Here is a 26,598-nt window from a genome sequence, read left to right on the forward strand (position 1 = left end):
ACAATATTTTAATTTTGGGGACCAGTGTTCACATCTTCCTATTGATTTCCAGAGAGAAAGCCATGCTAATCTCCTGCAGCAAAACCAGCAAAAAGCTTTATGGTATCTTTAAGGACTCGCACGTTTGCCATGCCATAGTCTAGTGTCCATAAAAGTTTATGCCATAATAAATTTGTTGTATTTATAGCGCTGCTAAATTATTTGTTTTTATGCTACTAGTAAAATTGTTGAAGCTTCCCTCACCCTAATCTGGAATGCCCAATACAGCAGTAACAGCTGAAACAAAAACATTTCTCTATTTTAAAAAAATGCATTAAGGTCCCTATACTTCAACTGACAACTTTAAAAAACAATGCCCCAGACTGATGGTGTTAGCTTGGAATTCATATGTAAATTTGACACTATCAGACTGAACAGAAAGAAAATGATTGGATTTTTACCTCCACAAGTGCTTCAGGTTCTTTTGCTAATTAATTACCAGCTGGACTCACTCTGATTGGATCTTTTTATCCATTTGAATGGCCCTTGTTTGCAATAGTAATGGATCACATAATTATTATTATTATTTTGCTTTCTAGCCTTCCTTTCTTCTGTCTCCTGCTTTCTGAGGATTTCACTTTATCTGCAATCTACAAGCTTGTATTGTAGTTACACTGATTTACACTTCAGTCCCAGTAAGTAATACATGTGTCTTTCAGAGCTTCATGTTTTGCTATTGTGTCTGACTCTAGCATATGCTTTACTCAGGCAAAGACCGTTGTCTCGGTTTTCCCAGTGCCACTGCTAACCATCTGCTGCCATCATTGGTTGAAAAGTTCGGCCATGCCATTGGGAATCTTGAATTATTGATGCCATCTTTCCTTCATACTCCCTGTTCCCTCACGGCATAGGTATCCTGGCTGAACCTAAGTTTGCTATGAAAGTGGATGTACTGGAAATATCAAGAAGGGCTTCTACAGGCTGTTGAAGAAGAAAGGAACACGCTTATTAAAGCATTAGGCTGCACAGAACGCTGACTTCTGATCTCATCACTGCTAATCCCATTGTTGGAATTGAGAGGGAGGAGACTGGTAAGTTGGATAAGGACATTTAGACTAAACTGAAAATGTAAACAAACTAGCTGACTTCGAAATGGAAACTTGAAAAAGTATTCTTAAAGTGGTGCCTCTAAAATATTGAAAACTGCTTTATATTCAGAGCCCACATAATTGCTGTAAAGGATGCAAAACAAAATAATGTATTTTATTGGACCAAGTTACATTAACATAAGATTAACATAGGCAAGTGTTTTTAGAGGATTTGTGCTGCACTCATTCAGACAAGATCAAAGCCTTAGTATTCAGTCTAGGTAACATGTTATATTGCAGAATTTCACTCATACAACAAGTGAAAATTTTCATTGGACTCAAAAGCCAACATATTGTAGTCCTGTTTTCTTTGGAGCTCAAGTTCCTTCTCTTTTTTTGTTTCTTAATTTAATTTTTTCCTACAGATAATTCTTGAGGCCACTGCCTTTTCCACATAAAAAGGGTGAAATGAAACAAATTACTCTATAAATAATAAATCAGTATAAATTCTATCCATTAAACATTTTCTGATATAAAATCTTCTATTCCTAACAATCCTTAATAGGCTTCCTCATATCTGGCATGCTGGAACAGAATCTTACGTTTTGTTATGCTGAGTGCACAATAGTGCTTCAATGAGTTTGGAACACAAATAGTACTTTCCAGTATTCCTCTTATCTTCATAGATATTTTCTGCTTCCCAAACAGTGGAAACACTGAAACCACATGAGAAGTAGTTGACAATGGTCTACTGGAAATTTGTGTCTAAATACTAATTTCAAAGCTATGGGAGTATAGAGGTCTATTTTTCTGTATCAGCCAAACCAACTGAGTCTCAAATTCCCTTAATTGTTTGAAATATATTTGCACAGTGATGTAAATATATCCCACAATGCATGGTATATAAATTAAGGCACATGGTGGAGTTTATGTGCCCAATTTGTATTGTATGCCTTATTTAACAAGAACAGAAACTGCATTTTTGGATGCCATCACAGTTTTCTCAATGTGGGTTGAGCAGAGGTGTGCAAAGTTTTGTCTTTCTTATTTACTTATTACAGGGGTGGATAATCAGGCTGTAAATGTGGTAAATCAGAGGTGGCTAAGCTCTGGCCTTCCAGATGTTAGACTACAACTCTCACCATCCATAAACATTGGCCATGCTGGCTGGGACTGATCTGAGGTGGAGTCCAACAACATCAGGAGGGCCACAGCTTAGCCATCTCCAATTTTACCACATTTGCAGCCTGATTATCCATCCCCCATGGAGTTCAAGGTAAGTTGAAGTATTTGGAGTGAAAGGCCCCCCCCACCCCCAAACAAGGAATGGCAAAAGTTTTGTATGCAGCTTCACATGGAAGGGAAATATAGTGGTACCTTGGCTCTCAAAATTAATCCGTTCTGGAATTCCGTTCCAAAACCAAAATGGATTAATCCGTTCCAGACTTTTAAAAACAACCCCTAAAACAGCAACTTAACATGAATTTTGCTATCTAACGAGACCATTGATCCATAAAATGAAAGCGATAAACAATGTACTGCAGTCACACAATCAATCAATCAGTAGCTGAACTGGGTTCCACACAGTCACAAAAACAAAAAAAGAGCCGCAGAAACGCAAAATAAATAGCAAAAATAGACAGCGTAACACTCAAAACAGAAGCATGGCACTCAGATCAGAAGCATAGCACTCAAAACGGAGCACGTTCAGCTTCTGAAAAAAGTTTGCAAACTGGAACACTTACTCCTAGGTTTGCAGTGTTTGGGTTCCAAGTTGTTTGAGTACCAAGGCGTTTGAGAACCAAGGTACCACTGTGCATGTGTGAGAGAAGTTCCATACTTCAGTGTAACATTTCCATGCCAGTTTTGTTTGTGATGCCATAGGCATGTCTGAGCAGTTCCTTAATTGTGGTGCCCTTACTGCTATGTGACATCAGTTTTGCTATCAAACTGCCCACATCAGCAAAGGGGTGTGTCAAAATACAGTTTCAGGTCTTAGACCATTGGAGAATAGAGAATAAAAAATCCAGATAATAAGAAATCGGCCACCCCTTCTGCAGGTGATTTGTGGATTAAAAAAATTACTTGCACATTCATTGCACATAGAATATGACCTCTTTCCTCTTAATTGATAATGTGCTTATGTATATAGGAAGAATGGCACCTTCTCGGTCTAAAGCAGAACGCAAAACATCCAGAGAACAGAAAGCTGAGCATGGCAGCCAGGTAATAACAGCACATGTTTCTCGAAAAAAGAAAAAGCATGTCGACGAATCAAAGAACCAGGACAGAAGGCTGAAGAAAAGAAAGAGCAATGAGAGAACTAATTCTGAAGATTCATCCTCTGATGAGGATGGGGTTCCTGTTGTCTCCGTGCAGGGCCCAGCAAAGGGCAAGGGAGAGGTGAGAAGGCTGAAGGAAGGAAGGAAGAGTAGCTTCAAGAAAGAAGGAAAAGAGAAGAGAAGTTCCAAGGTCAGAGAATGTCATTCTGATAGAAGACATGGGGAGCAGTTAATGTGCAAGGGAGAGAAGAACGGAAGAAGGGTTGTGAGGCAAGATGATCAGATTTCAGGACAATGGCACAATGCCAGCGCGAAAAGCGCTGAATCAAAGGACGCTGAAGACAATGAGAAACACAACTTGAAAAGGAAACGTAAGAAGCAACCAAGCAAGAGAAAGAATATTGCTGATACTGAGTCCCTTACAATAGAAAATGAACAAGATTCCCCTTGGAAGAAGCAAGAGTCATACCAGAGAAGTCATACTGAAAGCAAGGAACAATGTAAGAGGAAGCCTCACTATAAGGCTAGTGGTAAGACTACCAGAGAAAAAAGTGGAGGGCACAAGAAGACACATACTGGAAAGTCAGCTAGAATACTTTCCAAAGCAAATCCTGTGGATTCAGAAGGTTCATCATCATCATCATCTTCAAACTCCCAAGATAAATACAGTTTGAACCAAAGAATGGGAGATAAAGAGACCGGAAAGGACAAGTTCAAAGTCAGAGAGCGTAGACAGAACTCTTTGGAAGATGAAGATGAAGAGCTCTGTTCTAAGAAAGTGTTACCCGCTATTGGGGAAGATCAACCTGCAGGCAAAACTAGTGACTGTCAAGAACTTCAGGAAACAGCCAGTGAAAGTGAAGGAAAGTCAGAGATCATAGCAGCAACACAAGAGGCTGAGAATGAAGAGAGTCACTCTGAGATAGATGAAAAAATAAAAGGGAGTGATAAAAGATATGTGGCAAGAAAAGTTACAGCAAGTGATATTGATGAGCAAAGTGGTAACTCAGACAATTGCAGCAGTAGCCCTACAGAGGAAGAGAGCAATGATGGGGAGCATGAAAATCTTTCGGAAAAGGGGAGTGGCAAAGAAGCCTCTGACTATGAGCAGAGTATACCTGGAAGTGAAGAGGAGGAAAGTGAGACAAGCAGCTTTGCAAAAAGAAAAAGAAACAAGAAAAGATCAAAGCTCCCCAAGTTTGGTTCAAACAAAAATCCTCAAGAGAACCACCAGATGGAAGAGAACTTGAGTGTCGGTGACAAAACAACCACTTCCTCACTACAACTTATAAAGCACAAAAGTGAATATCGTGATAAGACTGATCCATCCAAACAAGGCATGCATTTAGAAGAGCAAACAAGCCAAGATGCAAGTTCAAGTGTAGATGCAGTGGCCTTGCTTGAAAAGAGATATAGCCATCTGACTTCACAATCCCAAATTCTGCTAAGCCTAAAAAGCAGGCATAAGGATGCTAAAGCCAAACTATTGACAAGTGGCAGTTGTCCTAAGGCAGCAGAAATTGGCTCTGATTTGAAGAAAGCTGGAAGCATTCATCCGAAAAAGAGTACCAAAAGAAATGACAAAATGGTTTCTAGAGCCAAGGAGATTAAAGAATCAAGTCTCTCTGCTGCTTCAAGCTCAAACGTTAACACTAGAAAGCTTTATGTTGAGAAGAAAAAGAAAATTGGAAAAGTAACTGGAAATGTCAAAATGGCTTCAAATCAGGTCCTGGAGACAAGAGAGGAAGAGGAGCTAGTGGAGGAGCAAACCGTTGACGATGCTGCTGGAAAAGGGACAGTCTCTTCTAACAAAACAAAATCCAAATCTCTACAAACCCTTTCAGCGTTTAGGAAAGTGACTCATTGGCTTAGCCATAAGCCTCCCAAGAAAGCAAGCCTGAAAGAGCGCTTCTTACGCGTGGCACGTGCAGTTGGCCTCTCAGGATGGCTCTTCAAGAAGTTTGGCAAGAAGAAGAGGAGCAACAAATCATTTGGATTCAGGAGAAGAATGGCCATTCGGGTTGTTGGCACTGTTGGGCTGGCCAAGCGATGTGGCAGGCCTTTCCATGACTCAACAGGGGAGCAAATGAAGAAGAACTTGTGTAAAAAAGGGTCTTCCTGTTCCTTGTTAGAATGTGATCAAACCGGAGATGAAGATACAGTTGTGAACAAAGAACTGGAAGAAGGGGCAAGGTCTTCAAGGAATTTCCCCTGTAATGAAGACAACTTAAAACCTTTGCTGATGAATCTCAGTGGACAAACCGAGGAAGAGAAAAGCAGTATCACGGATGCCAAGTTTGCCATTGTGTTCCCCAGGGTTCATCAGTTGGTGAAGTCCAAAAACGCTTCTCTTGAAATTGACTGTAGTGGACCACAGCTGCAGTCATGTGATCAACCAAGCAGGAAAACAATAATATCTGTCCAGCCAGATGCTAAATTGCAACATGAATATTCTAAGCCAAATGGCCAAAGGAATAGTCAAGTGCCTCCTTGCAGTCCTCAAGCTGATGTATCTATACCAGGTATGTAAAATTAAGCTAATCCTAAAGAAAGGTAAAGGGACCTCTGACTGTTGGGTCCAGTCATGGACAACTCTGGGGTTGCGGCGCTCATCTTGCTTTATTGGCCGAGGGAGCCGGCATACAGCTTCCGGGTCATGTGGCCAGCATGACTAAGCCTCTTCTGGCAAACCAGAGCAGCGCACAGAAACACCGTTTAGCTTCCCACCGGAGTGGTACCTATTTATCTACATGCATTTTAATATGCTTTCGAACTGCTAGGTTGGCAAGAGCAGGGACCGAGCAATGGGAGCTCACCCCATCATGGGGATTCAAACTGCCGACCTTCTGATTGGCAAGCCCTAGGCTCTGTGGTTTAGACCACAGCACCAAAAAAGCTATTAAGTTGCTTATGCCAAATAATAAAGACTCTTAAGAAAAGGAAAAAGGCAGGTCTTTAATTATGCTCCATTTCCCCCCAAATATAGTCCTCCATGTACCTTCCTCTCAGCTTTCCTGCAGTGTCTCTTTCCAGTCAATGGCCATGTCTATTCTATAACTTCAGTTTGTAAGCCAGAAATGTGCCATTAGCTCTGCCTTACTCAGCCTTACGCTATATATCCCCCCCCCTTCTCTCATTTCATAAAACCAGACAATGAAAAAAGGGGGAGAAATCCTTTGGGCATTTGTAATAATGATTTTGAATGTTCTTCTGTTTTTTCTTTTAACTCTAGCTGAGGTAAGAGCTGTTACCACACTACCTCAGGAGACAAACATTGCTCTTTGCCATGCTGCCATTTTGAAATCCCATCCAGTAGGCTTTTTCTGTTGAGCTGAAATTCTTGAAGGGGAATGGTGGGTCAAAACAGTGTTTTGGTTTTCATTAGTATACATTAGTGAAGTTTTTAATATTTGAAGTTTTATTCTGTTTTTAGTGTTCTGTTGGGAGCTGCCCAGAGTGGCTGGGGAAACCCAGCCGGATGGGCGGGGTATAAATAATAAAGTTGTTAAAGTTATTATTATTACTGTGATGTTCCTGTAATGATGTGCCTTTGATCCAAGAGGAAAGCACGATCGGGTTCCTTGGATAAGAGTGAAGCGTTCATTTGCAAACTTCAAACTTGGATACCTTCAAATACAACTAGAAACAGTTGATGTAACATGTAACCTCCTCTCTTTTCTTCTAAATTGAAGGAAGGGTGTTACAAGACTCTGTACCTTCCAGCTTGGGGGAAGATGACAAGGCAGACCTCACCCAGAGGAGCACGCCAGAAACAGTGGATCAAGTGCACTGGACTCAGCATCAGCCTTTTATATGTGACCCTACCGCTTGGCTGAATTCTGAAACGCTGCTCCCACGGTTCACCATTGAGAACTTAAGCAAGTGGACTTTATATAAAGAGCAGGATCTGGCCAAGTCTCCTAGGTCAAAAAAAGCATTGCAGGGAAGGTGGGAGGCAGAAGATGTCACTGAAGATGTTCTTGAGATGGACATGATGCAAAAGCAGGTTGGTGCATTCTGTGCTAGAGATCATTGTGTGGGATGTGGCTGAATTGATGTTATGTATCTCTTTGAAATGCCATTGTCATATACCTTCCAGATGTACAGAGATGAGGATTGCTACATGGAATTTGAAAAAGTGGAGGACCTTTCCAGGTTGGAGTAAGTATGGTACAAGGCGTTTTTCTGATAGAAGTGTATGAGGAAACCCAGGATCATCAGGGTCCAATCCAGGATTCAGAGTGTAGTTATGTATTGATTTGCTTCCGACATCAGTAGTAAACATTTCTTCAAATTAACTGCTGGATTTTGTTTTTTGGGGGTAGAAAAATAGGTATGCTATCAAATCAAAATCCTCAAATATAATATTTCTTCCCCCCCACCCAGGGAAGTCAGCGAAAGCTCTGTGCTGCTGTGCCTGAAAAAGAGATTCCATCGCAACTTTATTTATGTATGGATATTACTTTCTTAATCTCTGTAATTGTCATAAGGAGTAAGTGCATGTGTGTAAGAATGTTGAGAATGGGAGACACTGATTTCCCACATGGGGAAGAATCCACAATGGAACCCCTTGTGACTGATAACAGTGCCATTTTCTTAGTGTAGAACATGGGTTGGGAACATTTTTCAGCCAGAGAGCCACATCTTTATCTCTCCCTCTGCTGGTGGGCCAACCTAGGCAGGTGGGCAGAGCTGGCTACCTGTCTCTCACCTGACATCGTAGTAAGACCAGGGAATGCTTCCCGTTGAAGCCCTAATGGTTGCAAACCAAACCATGGGGCTTTCAAACAACCCTTCATAATTGCAAGAAGAGCTGGCAGGCCGGTGGGAGTGAGCCTTGCTTGATAAAGGAAGAACTATGAGCTGTTTGATGTTGGGTGTGTGGCAGGTGGATGAAAATGGCCTCATGAGCCAGATGGGGATGCCTAGAGGGCCATGTTAGGTATGCAGGCTGGAGATTCTCCACCCCTGGTCTTTACAAGAGTTAAGAGAGGGGACTTGGGTTTGAAATTCCTGCCCTGCTTTTGAGGATAAGTAAAGCCAAGGCAATGCTGTGCTTCTTCCTAGACGTACACTGGGCATATCTTGATCTGCATCAATCCTTTCAAGCCACTCAGCCTTTTTTCAGAAGGCATGGTGATCCAGTACCAGAATGGCCTGCTCTCCAGAAATGCACCGTATGTCTGCATTGTGTTTTCTCCTTGCCTTATTCTGATAATCTTATTCATGCTGCATACAAAATCCTGGCTTTCATTTGCAATCTTGGGCTCATTTCACTTGGCCAAAGTAATTGTGCCTCTCTTTGGAATTTAGGAATATGGCACAATTCTTTCACTCATTTCAGTGACAATGTTGCTATTGGATTTTATATATGCTTGCACACACACACATACAACGTTCATCATCTCACTCAGATCTACAATGTAATTTGTTTATGTATTTGTTTTAGATTTCTGGGGCTTGGGCAGCAAATTACTGATTTTTGTCATAGGGTTGGAGTTTTTGTCCCAGGGAAGCAGGTCACACACAATAAGAGTGTTCTAGAAACAAAGAACTTTACAAAGTGCTGCTAACCCATTGTGGGTTTAAATTCCCACCCAAACCTTTGAGCATTTTTAGCAATGCTCATGCTAGGGTTTTTATCATAGAATACTGGTATTATTTTGAAATAAAGCTGATGTCCTCCCCCCCCCTTTTTAAAAGCACTTTCTGAACACATGACTCCATAATGGAAAGCCTGAGTGATCAATTTAACACTCGCCTTACAAAAAGTTGGACTAGGAAAAGTTATCCTTGCCAAGCTGACTTTAATTACCAGCATGTTGTTGGTTTTTAAAAAGATATTTCATAGACACTCCACAAATACTCTAATTTGTAAATACTTTGCAAAAGCGGAGATTACTGAAAATAAGGTGTTTGGGTGCTGACCTTTGCACCTGAGCAGCTTCTCTAGCCAGCTGTGGCTTTTTCTCCTATGCCCTAATGATCCTATGAAGGGTAGTCTTTCCTATTCCTTAATTCAATCAGGGGAAAGAAAGTGGAATTGATTGTTTTCACAACACTGTGTGCTTGCCTTGCAGGGTTGCAGTTTACATAGAAATAAAACAAAAGACAAAAAGATTCCCAACACCCAATATATTTAGTAGGTTACTGTAAACTAGGTTGACTTTGAGATAGTAATGGTCAGCCTCATTTTCAAAGAGTATACAGTTGTTTGTTTGTGTTGGTAAAATCATAAACTAGAGGGTGTCCAGAGATCCACAGCAAAAAGCAGCCTCTATTCAATAGCCCTGTGTGGTAGACAAGCTTTAAGATTGTAGTCCTTGAATTGAAATAATTTCCATTAACAGTAAAAAGAGTCTTTAAGAACTTGATTAACTTTTAGATGCAACTCTCTTATTTATCCCTTCACAACAACATTGCTGTAAGGCAGACAGGTTTTAAAACTGTAATGGCCAGACTCATATTAAATCGACAGGGCCTGACATATATTTCCCATTGGGGAGATTTTTTAAAAAATAATAATAAAACACTTCTTCACAATAACCCTCTATGGTAGGCAACTTTTAAGTAATCTCTGGTTTCAAACCAAAAATAGAAAAATTCATGGTTTCTTATTGCTTATGGAAAGTAATATGTAAGTGTGCTGCTGATTTAATCTGAGGCTGGCTATTACAGTCTTAAAGGTCTGCCATGCGGGGTTGGTGTTAGTGAAGGGTTGCAGCTAAGAACTAGAAAAATCCACCTGTTCAGATGCCAGTATAATGCTTTGATCTGAGACTGGCTTAAACCATAGAACAACAACAACAAAATCTGTATGAGACTCATTTTGCTATTAATATTCTGATCACCCCAGTTTTAAATACCTTCTTATCTCACATGGCTGTATTATGCCAAAGTGCTCAGCTTTGGGGTTTGCTGCCAAACAAAGTACTTTATTACAATACCTTGTGGAGGACTAAGTATAATGTGGGGAAGTTTTTAATCCTACTGGTGTGCATTCCACTAAATCTAATGTTTATCGCCAGGATACTCAAGCCAGTGTGGTGTAGTGGTTAAGAGTGGTGGACTCATAATCTGGTGAACCGGGTTCACGTCTCCGCTCCTCCACATGCAGCTGCTGGGTGACCTTGGGCCAGTCACACTTCTTTGAAGTCTCTCAGCCCCACTCACATCACAGAGTGTTTGTTGTGGGGGAGGAGGGGAAAGGAGAATGTTAGCCGCTTTGAGACTCCTTAGGGTAGGGATAAAGCAAGATATCAAATCCAAACTCCTCCTCCTCCTCCTCCTCCTTCTTCTTCATCTTCTTCTTCTCCCAACCTCTCTCCCAATTTCATTCTTTAACTAAAACTTTCCATGGCTCAAGCACTCTCAACCCTAGACTTAATGGCTCTGAACCACAGCATCTGCACAATTTGGTTCTGTTAGGTTACAGGTGGGCAAGCTGTGGCCCTTGGTATATTTTTTTACAGTTCTCAGATACAACAATCAGAGAAGGTTAAGCACAATTAAGTTCTACAGAAATCTTGCATTTATTGGAATAAGCTGCTCTGGTTTCTTTACCCCCCGAAGGAGTGTGAAGTATGAAATGTTAATAAACATGGTCCACTTTCAGGATCTGCAACCCAATGTGGCCACTTCTGCCACAGGAATTTCTTGTCCTCCCTTACCTTACCGCCCTGCCAACTCTGCTGCCTAAATATTTCAATGTGTTTGTACAAAATGTAGCTGTTGATAAGGTGTTCTGTCGATCTCTGTACAAATAAGCCTGAACTAATTTTGATGCAACTGGAATTTAGGCGGCTGAGTAATAACATGGGTTTTCTTCTCCCCGCACCCATTTATTTTGGTCCCCTTGCAGACATATATTTGCCATCACAGAAATGGCATATGCCTTCTCTCAGAGCTCAGAGAAAGAGCAGTGCATTGTCCTCAGGTAAGAGAGAGATAAAGGCACTTTTCCTAAGATTGTCTGAGATTTATTCTCCGTCTCCCTATTGCTTCTTCCGCACTGATGCAAAAGGGGCCCAAGTGTTATTAGGGGCATTATTCAGGCCATGTTTGTTGGGTGCTTTCCTGGAAGTAAGCAATTGAATTCAGTGGAACTTACTTCTGAGTAGAAATATGTAGCATTGTGTTGTTGAGATTTCTCTTCAGGATTCTGCTGCTTCTGTAGCCAATCTGCAGCCATGTAATACAGAGGGCAAATAGACAAACCACCGGCTTGACTAGCACAGGCTTCCTCAACCTCAGCCTTCCATATGTTTTTGGCCTACAACTCCCATGATCCCTAGCTAGCAGGACCAGTGGTCAGGGTTGATGGGAATTGTAGTCTCAAAACATCTGGTGGGCCGAGGTTGGGGAAGCCTGATCTAGCACATTCTTTCATTGGGACAGGAGGGGAGGAATTAGTGCTTTGGATATGACTTGCCAGCATTGGGTGTGTTCAGGAGCATCATATCCATCTTCCAAATGTGCATCTCATATTAGGACAGTATGTGGGAATCTTGGGGTGGGGGTGGGGAATCTGCCACAGTTGGTTTTCAGCATGGCGTTATTTTATGGATGAACTGCTTGCCCCTTACAATCAAACCTATTGATTTGGGTGGCCATTAACACCATGCCATTGCCATGGATGATCCACCTTCTGTCACACACCTAACCAGGTGTGGATTAGAACCCTCAAGTCAAAGACCATGGGAAATCAAAATGTTCTGCTGAAAATACTTAACATTTGAAACCCAAGTTACTTTGAAACATGGTAATATATTGGTGGTTATACTGCCATGAAAGTTGTTATTTTTTCCTTTTTGGCTGACAAATGATCTTCTTTGTTGCTGTTTATAATAAGCAGCAGACAATGAGATCTTAATTGGAATTTTTTTTTTCCAAAAAAGAAAAGGAAAAACCCCCCAGTTCAACTGGTCATAAACTGCACTGGTGGAGAATGTGATCCAGCAACTTAAATAACAGTGACGATCTTTGCATTACACCTCCCTCCTTTTTAATGTTTTCCAGTGGACACAGTGGCTCGGGAAAGACTGAAACTGCCAAAGCAATCATCCTCTATTTGTCCAGGCTATACCAAAGGCAAGAAAGCCATGGGATAAAGCAAGTATGTGTACTATTATTTAACATTTATTTTGTGACAATAAGATGTTCAGAAGTTAGTTTGTCATTGAGCACAATTAGTGCATGTTGCAGCCTGAGCACGCCAGGCACTCCTGTCTTCCACTGCCTCCCACAGTTTGGTCAGACTCATGTTTGTAGCTTTGAGAACACTGTCCAACCATCTCGTCCTCTGTCGTCCCCTTCTCCTTGTGCCCTCCATCTTTCCGAACATCAGGGTCTTTTCCAGGGAGTCTTCTCTTCTCATGAGGTGGCCAAAGTATTGGAGCCTCAGCTTCACGATCTGTCCTTCCAGTGAGCACTCAGGGCTGATTTCCTTAAGAATGGAGAGGTTTGATCTTCTTGCAGTCCATGGGACTCTCAAGAGTCTCCTCCAGCACCATAATTCAAAAGCATCAATTCTTCGGCGATCAGCCTTCTTTATGGGACCAATAAGATTGTACTAAAAGTAATGTAATGTTATTGATAGATTTAAAAAAATAAGGCGGCAGCTTTAATATTAATATTAATATTGTCCTTGTCCTTACAGCCATCTGATGTGTTACCCATCTTGGAAAGTTTTGGAAATGCAAAGACCGTCTTAAATGACAATTCCAGCCGCTTTGGAAAGTTCTTGCATGTCCACCTAAGACAGTGAGTTAAAAAAAAGAAATTAATATTTCTGTTTGAAGCAGAAAAAGCATAGATGGTGGGGGATGCAAAATCAACAGTAAGGTACCGGTAATAACTTTATTAGGAACAACGTATTTTTAAAAACTTATTGAACATGTAAAGCTAGTGGATGTGTTAATGGAAGATATAGCCTTATCAACGATTCCTGCTAGCTCATGTTCACATGCTTAGGATGAGTTCCAAGGGATTCCAGTCAGCTTCTCTTTGCTGTTTGAGGAATGATTGTCTGCTCTTAAGAACTGTAAGGCATCTTGAGCACAGCTTGCCTCTGTCTCATGAGAGGCTGTTCTCAGAATCGTTTCCAGTGAGAGACTGGTTCTCTTGAGCTCCACCCAAAGCAAGGAAAAGGAGACAGATTCCCTTCCAGCAGCAGGTGGAATGGAGCTGAAATGGCTTACCTCAGGAATGGCAAAACTCTTGGCCCTCCAGATGATGCTGGACTCCATTTCCCATCATCGCTGACCTTTGGATGTTCTGGCTGGGGTTGATGGGAGTTGGAATACAACAACAACAGTAGGGCCAGATGTTCACCATTTCTGACTTATTGTAAATCTGATAAGAAATAGTGTGCAAATCAGATCTGGTCTATAAGCTGGTGCCTCTTGGGAGATGACAGTACTTCTTAATTTATTATGTAAAAGAGACTGGTGCAGTAACAACAGATTCATCTTTAGTTTTTCTCAAATAAAATCTACCACGTGCCTTCATTTGTATGTCATGCTTTCATTGACCGGGTCTCACTCTGCATTTCAAACAATTAGAGGGATTTGAGAGTCAGCTGGTTTGGTTGCTATAGAATAGGGAGTTCTAAACTCCCACAGCTTTGAAATTCCAAGTATTCAGACGCCAGTTGTCAGTATTCCCTAGCATTTATTTGAATCAAAAGACCTCCCTCAGATACTTTTCCATGAGATTTCAGTGTTTTCCACAAATCACCATTAGTTTGGGGAGCAGGAGCCTGTGTTTTAAGAATGCTACTAAACCTCTGAATGCCTTATTTCTTCAATGACGAGTGTTCAAAAAATTGTCTTGCATTATTGAACAAAACCTCCCATTCCATAAAGTCTATAGTCAGGGCAGAAAATAAAACGACTCGTCTTACAGAAATCTCTTCCTCATAGCGGATTTATGGTGGGAACGTCCATCTCTCAGTACCTTTTGGAGAAGTCCAGAGTTGTTTTTCAGGTAAGGACAAAAGTGTTCTCGCATGTCAGATGGCCGATAAATTACCTGTGTGCATGAGAAGCACTATTCTATATTAAGTAATCCCGCTTCCATGTGTGACCTGCAAACCCACATAGGGAAGAGTTTTTTGGGTAAAAGGGAATGGGATGGGACAGGATTTGTGGAGATCTGAGTTTGTGCTAGTTGTTTGTAGATGCTTTTGATATTTCTCCTTTACCCTGGCCTTTGATACCTTGAGATGTAAATTTTTAGGACCCGCCCTATTCTTGTGACTGCAATTGTTGTATTTTAAATGGCTGTGATCCACTCTGGGGTGTTAATGGTGATGATTATGATACCACCTACTCATGATGTGGGAAGTCACATCCTCTTGAGCAAAAGCTGCACCTCCATGTGGGAAGGTAACTAGTCTACAGAATCACCTTGCAAATTCTGAAGCTTGAACATGACAAATTGGGGGGGGGGGCAGGTCTATAAACATGGATTATCAGTGAAGTTAGACATCAGTCAGTAGTATCCTACAATCACTGTGTCCACCATCTGTACTGTTCATTTTAAAATCTCAGAAAACTGCTGGCAGTCAGCAACTTTTTTTCTCCCAAGTAGTATATTCCTGTTAAAGAGAACGATTCTGATCCACACTATCCACTGATAGCACAGCCATGACTCTCTCTAAAGCAGGCATAGGCAAACATGCCCTCCAGATGTTTTGGGACTACAACTCCCATAATCCCTAGCTAACAGGACCAGTGGTCAGGGATAATGGGAATTGTAGTCACAAAACATCTGGAGGACTGAGTTTGCCTATGCCTGCCCTAAAGAATCCTGAGAACTGTAGTTTGTTAAGGTGGCGGTAATAATAATAATAATAATAATAATAATAATAATAATAATAATAATAATAATAATTTATTTATACCCTGCCCATCTGACTGGGTTTCCCCAGCCACTCTGGGTGGCTCCCAACAGAATGTTAGAAAAACACAATGAAACATCAAACATTAAAAAAATTCCCTAAACAGGGTTGCCTTCTCAAAGTCAGATAGTTGTTTATTTCCTTGACATCTGATAGGAGGGCGTTCCACAGGGTGGGCGCCACTACTGAGAAAGCCCTCTGCTTGGTTCCCTGTCTAGGGATTGGTCCTCCAAGAAGGGAAAGCTGCTGTTCCCAGGACACTTCAGGGCTGAGCTCCATGCTTTAAATGTGTGTTGGATGTGCTTTAAATGTATGGGTTGGGATTCAACTTGAGTCCTGATAACTAGCGCAATGGGGCTTCCACCCCTCCCCTTGTGCTCCCCCTGATATTGACTCATTGGAGTCAGAAGACCCTCCAAAAAATGTGCAGGGTGGAGGAGAAGGAGGATTGTTCTGTTTGGCAAGCGAAAAAGCCTGAGATGACAGAACAGTTGCTACAGCAGAATGTTAAATTCCTCCCATGGTGTAGATCTGCAAGAGCTACCTCCTCTTTGTTTTTTAGGACCGAGGTGAAAGGAGCTTTCATGTGTTTTATGAGCTGCTATGTGGTCTTCCAGTAGGACAAAAAGAGGAACTTTACCTGCAAGAGGCAGAGACTTACTTTTATCTAAACCAGGCAAGTAAATAGATGGTTTTAGACACTCAGCTGAGCCACAGCAGTGCTTGCCTTGCTTTACAGAAATAGCTTGACTCGGATGTATTTTTCCCACTCCCCAATTCTGCAGGGCTAACCCTTTTATAAGGATTTAAAAGCTTTTATAGGGGGCAAAATTACAGGACTTGAAAAAGAAATCTTGCACTCTGAACTAAAATAAATGACCCATATATCTCATGGGCAGGCTGACCATTTAATATCGATGCAATTTCATTTTACCTGCCTCTTTCCGAGAGCTTGCGGAAGTAATAGCGTATTCTTGTTGTTGTTTTTAAAAATTTCCATATGGCCCTTCATCCGAGGATCACAGGGCAGCATACAAAAGTAACAAACCAAAGCAACTCCCCCAAGAAATTCACTCTATACCTACATAATCCTGGCTGTGGAATGGCATCCAAAAGAAGGCAGTTTTTAGCACTTTCAGCATGCAGAAGCTTTAATAGACCAGAAGAGGAAGGATGTGGAATAGTTGTATACCCAGTCTACAATATGCTACTTATACACCCAGTAGGTCACTGCAGCCTGTGGGAGAACCTCTTCCTCATGTTCCAAAGAGCTCAGAAGCTCCGAAGTAACTTGAAGCAGGGCTTTAGTGTGGCTGCTCCCGCTCTTGCACTTTCTGGAAACAACTGAAGACATTGTTGTTCCAACATCCCTTCCCAGGTGGATGAATAGGTCTCTGCCATTGGTGCCTTACTTGCGTGGAAGGTGATTAAATGTGAAGTGCTCATTAAGTAAAGGTAAAGGGATCCCTGACCATTAGGTCCAGTCGTGGCCGACTCTAGGATTGCCGCACTCATCTTGCTTTATTGGCTGAGGGAGCCGGCATACAGCTTCCGGGTCATGTGGCCAGCATGACTAAGCTGCTTCTGGCGAACCAGAGCAGCACACGGAAACGCCATTTACCTTCCCACCAGAGAGGTACCTATTTATCTACTTGCACTTTTACATGCTTTCGAACTGCTAGGTTGGCAGGAGCAGGGACCGAGCAACGGGAGCTCACCCTGTCGTGGGGATTCAAACCACCGACCTTCTGATCGGCAAGTCCTAGGCTCTGTGGTTTAACCCACAGCACCACCCGTGTCCCTGAGGTGCTCATTACATTAGGAGAAATTCTGCTGCCTGGGCTAGAGTTAAGTGGACTTGGAAACCCTTCAATGGGCCTAGTTCTCATTGTAGAATATGTTTGCAACCCAGGTCTAACCTCTCATGTATTTTGAAAATAGCCCTTCATTCACAAAAATCCAGAGTTTATGGACTTCCTACCAGGAAGCGTAAGTATTCCCAGTGCAAGTTCATTTCTAACTATGCGAACTTGTGTTGACTCTCAAGGGCCGAGTGTGTGAGCTTCCAGGAAAGCAGGATGACCACGATTTTCTGGTCTTGATTAAGGCTCTCCAGACGATAGGTCTCTCCAGTGACCTGCTGAACTCCATCTGGGCAGTGCTCTCTGGCATACTGCAGTTGGGAAACATCTGTTTTACATCCTGTGAGGTATGTTGCATCTTTGCAAATTCAAGGTGTCATTAGCAATACCACCTGAGCCCAGTGGACATTTTTTTCCATTTAGGGTGCCTCTGAACAGTCAGTATTTTGTGTGTGGCAGCAGGGGGATTCTAGAGCTAACCCAAACCTTAGGTTTGCACAGTCAAAAGTGCATTAAAGGGCTCTAGTGCAACAAGTCCGCTTTTTTTAAAAAAAGAAACAGACATTTTGCAGTTAGGAAACTGACGAGGAAATGTACTGAAAATGTGGGATTAAATAATTGTTAACCAGTGTCAGGGAACTGCCATCGGTTCAGAGGCGAGAGATAGACGGGCAGTTGTGTTACAGGGAGCCTCCGAAAATCTTGTGAAGCAGTTCCTCTTCCGGTGAGAAGGAAAGCCCCACCTCTAGTGGAGAAGAGGTGCAAGGACCAGAGGGTGCTAGTAAGAGCCTTAACACCGTGCCTGAGCAAGCCGGAGAGGAGGGAAGCACACCCTTGCCATCACCCATCATGCGCAGTAGTTTGAGGCGCAGGGAGGGGCGGAAAAGGCAACAGCACCTGACACACAGGAAGATACATAATGCCTGCAGATCAAGACAGATGCTTATTGTCATCTAACCACCCCACAGACAAACTGGAATGAATGCTCAAAAAAGACCCAATGTGTTCTAATCTCCAGTTAGGCATTTGCAAGAGATGATGATGATTTAGGTAACCTAATCCAAAACTAAGGAAGATCTTAAGAGTTATAGGAATACTGACACCCTGTGAAATGACTACATTGCACAGTGCGGTCTGTGTTCTTGGATGTCTTAAGGATTGAAATTTTGGTGTAAATAATGTCCTCATTTCATATCTTCCTCTCTCTTTGTATACACGACCATCTAGAAAGAATCCTCTGAGTTTGCACTCATCCCCAGTGAAACGGAAATCCAGATTGTTGCCAGTTTGCTGCATATTTCAGCAGATCTTCTTCAAAGGGCCATCACCCACCGAGTCACTGTGAGCATCTCTTTCTCTTGTTGGCACGTCTTGCTTCTTCTCATCATGCATTTCACAGAGGAGGATTTTGTATTTAAGTGATATGGATTGTGTTGTGTTGCCTTGTTAAGGGTGGGAACAAGATACAATAACCTATCTGCCTGCCTTGCCTTTGGTTTGTCTGCAGTGGGATCAGAAAAGAACATTTACTGGTAGCTGGCTCCACTGTGCCATCTATTGTACATTCGTAGGACTGTCCTATCTTGCAAGCACTGTTCTTTTTATATGTCGATGTAAATGTCTTTAGGAAAACAGATAAACTCCTTGATTTTCCTAGCTGGAGCATAATCAAACAGTCAAATTGTGATTTTGGTTTGGTTCAGGTTTAAGCCTTCACTCGCATTAAGTATGTTTAATTTGGTTCTAGCCAATAAAGCAAAATAATGTGTAAAGCACCTGCTAGATTTGATGGTGTGTTAGACTCGAGTAAATACGGTATTTTCAAAACAAGGTGAAAAGGAATGCATGTTTTTCATCTTGGTGCAGATTATATCAGTTTATGGGTACAAACAAGAATGCCTACGGATGAAAAGAAGGAACAAAGATGCAGAGTCATATTAGAGCTTTTGTAATCCAAAGATTCCCGAGCAGAAATCTTTATTATACAAAGTGATTGAAATTGCCCAAAAGCTCCTATTTTGAGAAATTAAAATGCCATCAGTCTCTATATCTAACATTTCTCTCTCTTCAGGAAACATGTTATGACCGGATATTCACTCCATTGTCAGTAGAAAGTGCTATAGATGCCAGGTAACCTTCATTGCTTTTATCTGTCTGGTGCCTGTCTGCTAGCTTTTCATCCAAATAACAATATTTTCTGTTTTTTTCTTTAAAAATAAAATTGCTCTCTCTCCACTTCTTCAGGGATGCAATCGCCAAAGTTTTGTATTCCCTGCTCTTTGAGTGGCTGCTGATGAAAATCAATGAGTGGCTGGCCCCGTTGGAAATGGACAGCACTGTTGGCATTGTTGACATATATGGCTTTGAGGTCATTTCCTGTGTTTACTTTACAGTGTCTTTGAGGGCAGCTTTGTGTTTTTGCCCTGTGCTAGTGTATGCATGAATGCTGGCGACAAGTCTTCTTGAAGTTGCTTGTGGGAAATACGTTGGCAGGTGCTTTTCCATGCAGTCTCCCTTGATATTTGCTATGTAGGATCAGTTGGCATGTAGGCATTGGAGTCGTCTGCAAAGCAGCCACACGAAATTGGGAATGTTGGCAGTTTGTCTGTATTGAAGTTCTGGGCATTGCTGTCAACTTTCCCCCTTTTTAAGGGAAATTCCCTTATTCCGAATAGGATTCCTTGCAAGAAAAGGGAAAAGTTGACAGCTATGGGTCTGGGACACAGCGGGCAGCACTTCCAGAGATCTGGTTATGATTAGTTTAATGAGCACTCATGAAGGCTTGTCTCTGGCCACTATGTGGCATACCCTCCCCACAAGCATTTAGGTCAGAGCAGTTTTGCTTCTCCCTTTCCACACCTCTATGGTTCTAAAATAGTACTGACGAATGGTTCCTTTTGCTACAAATGCACGTATGATATATATCTCTTTCTCTCTATACTGTCTTCTCACTTTGTAAAATTTGGAAAATTCAAATGCCCACCAGAAAGAACAGTGGAGAGGAGAGGAGGTACATATGGACTGTCTCTCAGATCCATAAACTTGTTGTATTTCCAGGGCAAAACTACTGTAACGGCCAGTGGCGTAGGGTGCAGGGGGGTGGCCAGTTGGGGGTGCAGGGGGGGGCCGGCCGCACCGGGCGCAACATCTGGGGGTTAGGGTTAGGGGGTGCAAATCCATGGGTTAGGGGGCGCAAATTACTTGCCTTGCCCCGGGTACTGACAACCCACGCTACGCCACTGGTAACGGCCAGCAGGTTGTAGACAAGAGTCCTACCAAGTCTCAGCCATTAAAATTGGTTAGCGCTATATGCTGAGACCATGAGGGTCTGTTGCCCTTTTCTTCTTCTTCATGCAAGGTGTCACCTGCCACTTTCCTTGTGGACTTTGTGTACCAGAAGCAAAAGAGGTCTGGGTCTTTCTTTGTATCCACAGGATCTTGGGGTGAACAGCCTGGAACAGCTGTGCATTAACTTTGCCAATGAACACCTCCAGCACTTCTTCAGCAGAATAGTCATCACCCAAGAGGAGGTAAAATATAAAGCTAGGCACATGTAGGTAGGTGCACAACTTGTCCTGGAGCAAAAGAGGGAACCATTACATTGCACAGAGGCAGCTTTGTGTTATTGCGCTTCAGCTTTGAAAAGGCAAGTTGATAAAGAAAAAATTCACAATACATTTGCAGGTCTGAATCCTTTTTTCATGATTCGTTGTGGCTGGTTGGGGCCAATTCATGCATAGATGTTGTCTTTTAGTTTGTGAATAAAGGCACAAAGATTTGATATGTATACAGCTGGCTCCAACCAGCATCATTGAATCATGAAAACAGAGTCCTCCTTATAAACCTGTCTTCTCATAGCTTCCTACCTCTCATGCAAAGGGTGTGTTTTTGTGTGTATTGTTGGGAAAAGATACCCGAACCATAGATTAAGAAATAGTTTACAGCACAGCTTTCCAAACTGTTGGTGACACACTTTTTAGAAATTCATCACTTTGTGACAAATTCAGTTTTACTAGCAAGCCAGAGGCTAAACTAACCCCTTTCCAGCTCCAGGAGGAGTGTGGGGAGCGTTCATGTGACACACACACTGCAGCCGACACACTAATGTGTTGCTGCACAGAGTTTGATAAAGCTCTGGTTTACAGAATGACACATTTGATATTATGGATGCAGGCTTCATTTGAATTATCTTTGACCACTAGGAGGAGTATGCAGAAGAAGACCTCATCTGGAGTCCTGTGTCCAAGATACCCAGCGAGTCCTGCCTGGATCTGATAGCTGCAAAGCCCCACGGGATTATGTGCATCCTGGATGATCAGACTTTACTATCACAGGTCAGGAGTTCATTAGATATCCTTTTCATATTTGCATGTCGGGCCCGGGGGTATTTTTGTGACGAATGGTTCGTAGAGAGGGAGCAAAATGGGTGCTCTCAAAGAGGAAGTGCCTCTTCCTCAGAATGTTATTTTTCTTACATTGGATTTTGTTGAAGTGTTACAAGAGGTAGGTTATACCTAGATCTGGTGAGCAACATGCGCGCGCGCACACACACACACACACACACACAGAGAGAGAGAGAGAGAGAGAAAGTTTGACAAGAGTTGTTAATCAGATTTGCTGTGTGTACTTGGGTGACACATTGGCGCCGGTAAAGGTAAGGGTTCCCCTGACAGTTAAGTCCAGTTGCAGATGACTCTGGGGTTGTGGCGCTCATCTCGCTTTACAGGCCAAGGGAGCCGGCGTTTGTCTGCAGGCAGTTTTTCTGGGTCATGTAGCCAGAATGACTAAGCCGCTTCTGGCACAATGCAACACTGAAACCAGAGCAGCGCACGGAAACACCGTTTACCTTCCTGCCAGAGCAGTACCTATTTATCTACTTGCACTTTTTGGTGTGCTTTCAAACTGCTAGGTTGGCAGGAGCAGAGACAGAGCAATGGGAGATCACCCCGTCACGGGGATTCGAACTTCCAGCCTTTGATTGGCAAGCCCAAGAGGCCCAGTGGTTTAGACCACAGTGCCACCCGTGTCCACAAAGCAAACACACAAAGGATGTACAACAGACACTCATCTCTAAACACCAGCAGATGCGCGTCAGGAAGCCCTGATTGGGTTGGCCTGGTCTCTACCATGTTTGCATGTTATGGGCATTCAACACAGGCATATGCTGTTCCAAATATGTGTTTGCAAGCATGTGTGCCTAGGGGGCGACTATCTTGCTTTTGCCAAATTTAATAGATTCCTACACAACATTCTCAAAAGCCAACTGCTCTTCTGGCAGAAACCTTAATAATTTAAACAGAGTGTGTGTTGGTGCAGTTGTCTAGTCATTTGGCCTATTTTGAAGGCATTTTCCAATTCTCTTGAGATGACCATCTGCCAAAAAAAAAAAAAGTTGGAAGTTGGCAGGCATGATAAAATAGAACAGCTGTGGACATTATTTAATAAATATTTGCTTTCTAGATTTCTGACTGCTAAGCTGGTATTCATTTGTTGTAAGGACTCTGTGAGCCACCTGGTCCGTGGACCACAGTGGGAACCCCATGTCCTATTGAAATGGCATGATAACAAGCAAATTTAGTAGCATGTGGAGGTATTTTTAATGTTTAGGGATCCAAACCCACAGATAAACCAATTTGCTTGTTATTTGCTTGTTTGTTTTTATTTATAAAAGCATTTATCTACCACAGTTTATACACTGCAATATCAAGGTGGTTTGCAGCAATAAAACATCATTAAAAAAGCAATCATTACAATCACTGGCCAGTCAAAACAGCTTCAAACAGCAGCATAGACCTGTCAGCATAAAAAAAGTCTTGAAAAGATGCCTAAAAGTCAAAAGCGAGGATACCTGCCAAATCTCGGCTGGTAGACAATTCCACATCATGGGGTTGGTGACACAATGGCTGGATATGCGCTATACATTTAAAGTGAGGGCTACATTGCATTGCCCAGCATTCTTTTTTTTTGGGGGGGGGGAGGTGTTCTTCCAAATGTGCTTGAAAGGTATAGCATGCACACAGCCGAAATGCCCAACCTCTAGTTGTTATTTTGCTGTGTGTGAGAGTTTTCTTTCCTATCCAGGCCACAGACCACACCTTCTTGCAGAAGTGCCATTACCATCATGCCAACAGCTCTTGGTACGTGAAGCCGAAGCTGCCTTTACCTGTCTTCACGGTGCAGCATTATGCAGGACCAGTTACCTACCAGGTATATAGGAGCCTGCTCCCCTCCCAACATCCCCTGCTTCCCCTATTTAACCTGCGCTTGTTGGCCTAGCTCAAGCAGCACAAAGCAACTTTTGCTCACCCAAGCAAGTAGGACAGGCACAGGCAAACTCCGGCCCTCCAGATGTTTTGGGACTACAATTCCCATCATCCCTGACCACTGGTCCTGTTAGCTAGGGATGATGGGAATTGTAGTCCCAAACATCTGGAGGGCCAGAGTTTGCCTATGACTGAAGTAGGACATGTCAATTTGCCACAACTTCATCTGGTGAGGTTCTGGACAGCAGCGTACACAAGTGCCACTTTACTGCTAGTAATTCAAAGGAAGAGCCCTGGTTGTATCGGTCTCTTCACTCTGGATTGGTCACCCGACAGGGGTGTCCAAAGAGCTCACAGTTTTGCAACCCCAAATTTAATAGTCTTAAAGTGCCTTCTAAACATGCATACAGTGGTACCTCGGGTTACAAACCCTTCAGGTTACAGACTCCACTAACCCAGAAATAGTACCTCGGGTTAAGAACTTTGCTTCAGGATGAGAACAGAAATCGTGTGGCAGCAGCAGGAGGCCCCGTTAGCTAAAGTGGTACCTCAGGTTAAGAACAGTTTCAGGTTAAGAACGGACCTCCAGAACGAATTAAGTTCTTAAGCCGAGGTACCACTGTACTGCTCTTTCAATTTGTCCTCTTCCAATCTGTTATCTAGAGTAGAATTCTAAGTAGCACTAAATGGGGTATGCATACACCGAATGAGGTCCCCTCGCTCAATAAGACTCCCCCTGTCTCATTTCCCTAAATCTGATCTTGGCTTTTCTCCAACCCTCCAGAACAGATTTACGGGACAATGGAGGGGGAAGTCCCATTCTGAGAGTAGTTCTTGTTTCAGGTATGCAACAACTTATTTGAACGCTGTCCATTGTATTGAATGGTTCTTTAGAAAAAGAAGGGCTAGACAATTTTTTTGGGGGGGGGGGATAGAACTGAAATTATGACTTGATTATTACTACTTGATTTGGGTTGGGCAAAATTGTTTATTTAACTGGATAGTGGTCCTCCAGGTTTGCAGGCAGCTATCCTGGTTTCTGGGGACGCAGGTGGCGCTGTGGGTTAAAGCCTCAGCGCCTAGGACTTGCCGATCGAAAGGTCGGTGGTTCGAATCCCTGCGGTGGGGTGCGCTCCCGCTGCTCGGTCCCAGCGCCTGCCAACCTAGCAGTTCGAAAGCACCTCCGGGTGCAAGTAGATAAATAGGGACCGCTTACCAGCGGGAAGGTAAGCGGCGTTTCCGTGTGCGGCTCTGGCTCGCCAGAGCAGCGATGTCACGCTGGCCACGTGACCCGGAAGTGTCTCCGGACAGCGCTGGCCCCTGGCCTCTTGAGTGAGATGGGCGCACAACCCCAGAGTCTGTCAAGACTGGCCCGTACGGGCAGGGGTACCTTTACCTTTACCTTTATCCTGGTTTCTAATCTGCAAAAACAAGTCAAGAGTTGGGGTTGAAGAACTTCCTCAGAAAAGGCTGGAAATCAGGATTGCAAGTAAACTAAGAACTATACTGACAGGAGATTCACAGTGCACTCCTGAACATGTCTACTTAGAAGTCCCATTGATGGACTTCAGGGGAGTTTACTCCTAGGTAAGTGGGAAAGTTGGTATCAGATTGCAGCCTCAGAAGCTCTGTTAACGTAGTTTTTAAAAACAAATGAGAGTGATGTGGAATTTGGCTTTACAGGTCCACAAATTTCTGAATAAAAACCACGATCTGTTACGCACAGAGGTCCTGGAGATATTTTCCCACAGCCACCACAAGGTACAATCAAATAGTTTGGGTTAATTATTATGCTTCACTGCAGACTATTCCTATGATCTCACAGTCAAGAGACGTAGAGCTCTGTCTGATACTAATTTCTTTGTGCTGCGGTACTGGAAGACATCAAGAGACACTTAATTGTATACCAGTTTCCAGGTGGATAGAAAAATCACTCCTGAGGTGTATATGCTTTCACATGACACTCCCTTGTTCCAAGATAGCTTTGTTTTGTTTGTTTGTTTCAGAGAGGAGTTGGTTTATTTTTAGATTTATTTTACAACTGGTGCAAACATCTGCATCTATGGTTTCATCTTTTGCATAAGCAGCACTGGTTGATCAAACTTTTATATATAAAGAACACAGTGGTACCTCGGGTTACAGATGCTTCAGGTTACAGACTCCGCTAACCCAGAAATAGTACCTCGGGTTAAGAACTTTGCTTCAGGATGAGAACAGAAATCCTGCTCCGGCAGCACGGTGGCAGCAGGAGGCCCCATTAACTAAAGTGGTATCTTAGATTAAGAACAGTTTCAGGTTAAGAACAGACCTCTGGAACGAATGAAGTTCTTAACCAGAGGTTCCACTGTACTGTGTAATTGTAGAACATTATGTAAAGGACATATGTTCTAAGAGGCTATAATAAAAGTTTTATTTTATTTGTTGATCTATTGGATTGTTTGAAAACTGCTCTTTGCTTTTTTCATTGGCAGAGTATGGAGGGAGCTGGTCCTTCTCCATGCTAACGTTTCAACTAAATGTTCTAAGTTTATTCTGAAACTTTCTTTTGTCCACCTCTCTGAAGCTGGTGTCCCACCTTTTTGAGAAAGTGAAGGAACAGCAGATGAACCAGAGAGAACCGGGAAGTGGAACTAGAGTCCAAGGGCCGACGCATCAAGCTTCTACGTTAGTGTCTAGATTCCAGCACTCCTTGCAAGATCTCACAGCTAAACTAGACAGGTGAGGGAATGTGGTGGTGCTACCACCAATTTGTGTTGCCACCTCACGGCACGGAGCATGAGCCTGTGGGAAGGCGAGGTCAAAGAGTGAGCTGCTGATTACCCATTCAGTGAGCTGTGGTGCTGAAGATGCAGAATTAGTTTGGAGCCACATCTCATGCTGTTTTAAAATGGACGCACTTTACTTCTTTTCTCTCTATCCTACAGGAGCCACATTTTCTTTGTTCGGTGCATCAAGCCTAATTCCAAAAAGGTAAGACTTGGTCTTTGCAGGCTAGGCTGTACCCGAGGCTGTCTTTGAGATGCTACCAAAACAATGCCCCAGCTGAGTTATGCAAATCAGTGGAAAGTTCTTCCATACACATGCTCAAGGATAGCTCAGTCAGTAGAGCATGGGACTCTTAATCTCACGGTCACGGGTTCAAGCCTCACGTTCGGCGAAAGATTCCTGCATTGCCGGGAGTTGAGCTAGATGACCCTCGTGGTCCTTTCCACCTGTACAGTT

General features: G+C 42.8%; 2 protein-coding genes across 2 annotated transcripts in view; both read left to right on the plus strand.

Annotated features, from left to right (window-relative positions):
• The first annotated feature begins 7,225 nt into the window (after positions 1–7,225).
• LOC310838399 (unconventional myosin-VIIa-like) lies at positions 7,226–17,325 on the plus strand. The gene is made up of 10 exons (XM_083725730.1): positions 7,226–7,355; positions 7,449–7,510; positions 7,736–7,799; positions 8,417–8,526; positions 11,211–11,285; positions 12,368–12,464; positions 13,008–13,111; positions 14,272–14,335; positions 15,869–15,927; positions 17,299–17,325. The coding sequence occupies exons 1-9, from the start codon at positions 7,335–7,337 to the stop codon at positions 15,869–15,871; spliced, it is 600 nt and encodes a 199-aa protein (XP_083581856.1). The 5' UTR covers positions 7,226–7,334; the 3' UTR covers positions 15,872–15,927; positions 17,299–17,325.
• A 3,230-nt stretch (positions 17,326–20,555) lies between these two features.
• The window catches only part of LOC310838405 (unconventional myosin-XVB-like), a 68,096-nt gene continuing 62,053 nt past the window's right edge, over positions 20,556–26,598 (plus strand). Inside the window, 6 exon segments of the mRNA XM_083725740.1 lie at positions 20,556–20,643; positions 21,316–21,447; positions 23,195–23,320; positions 25,060–25,137; positions 25,940–26,094; positions 26,301–26,346. Of these exon segments, the coding sequence (XP_083581866.1) occupies positions 21,412–21,447; positions 23,195–23,320; positions 25,060–25,137; positions 25,940–26,094; positions 26,301–26,346 (441 nt within the window). The 5' untranslated portion in view covers positions 20,556–20,643; positions 21,316–21,411.

The sequence above is a fragment of the Podarcis gaigeae genome (assembly GCF_964106915.1).
Source record: "Podarcis gaigeae genome assembly, chromosome: 2".
NCBI classification, from domain to species: Eukaryota; Metazoa; Chordata; class Lepidosauria; order Squamata; family Lacertidae; genus Podarcis; species Podarcis gaigeae.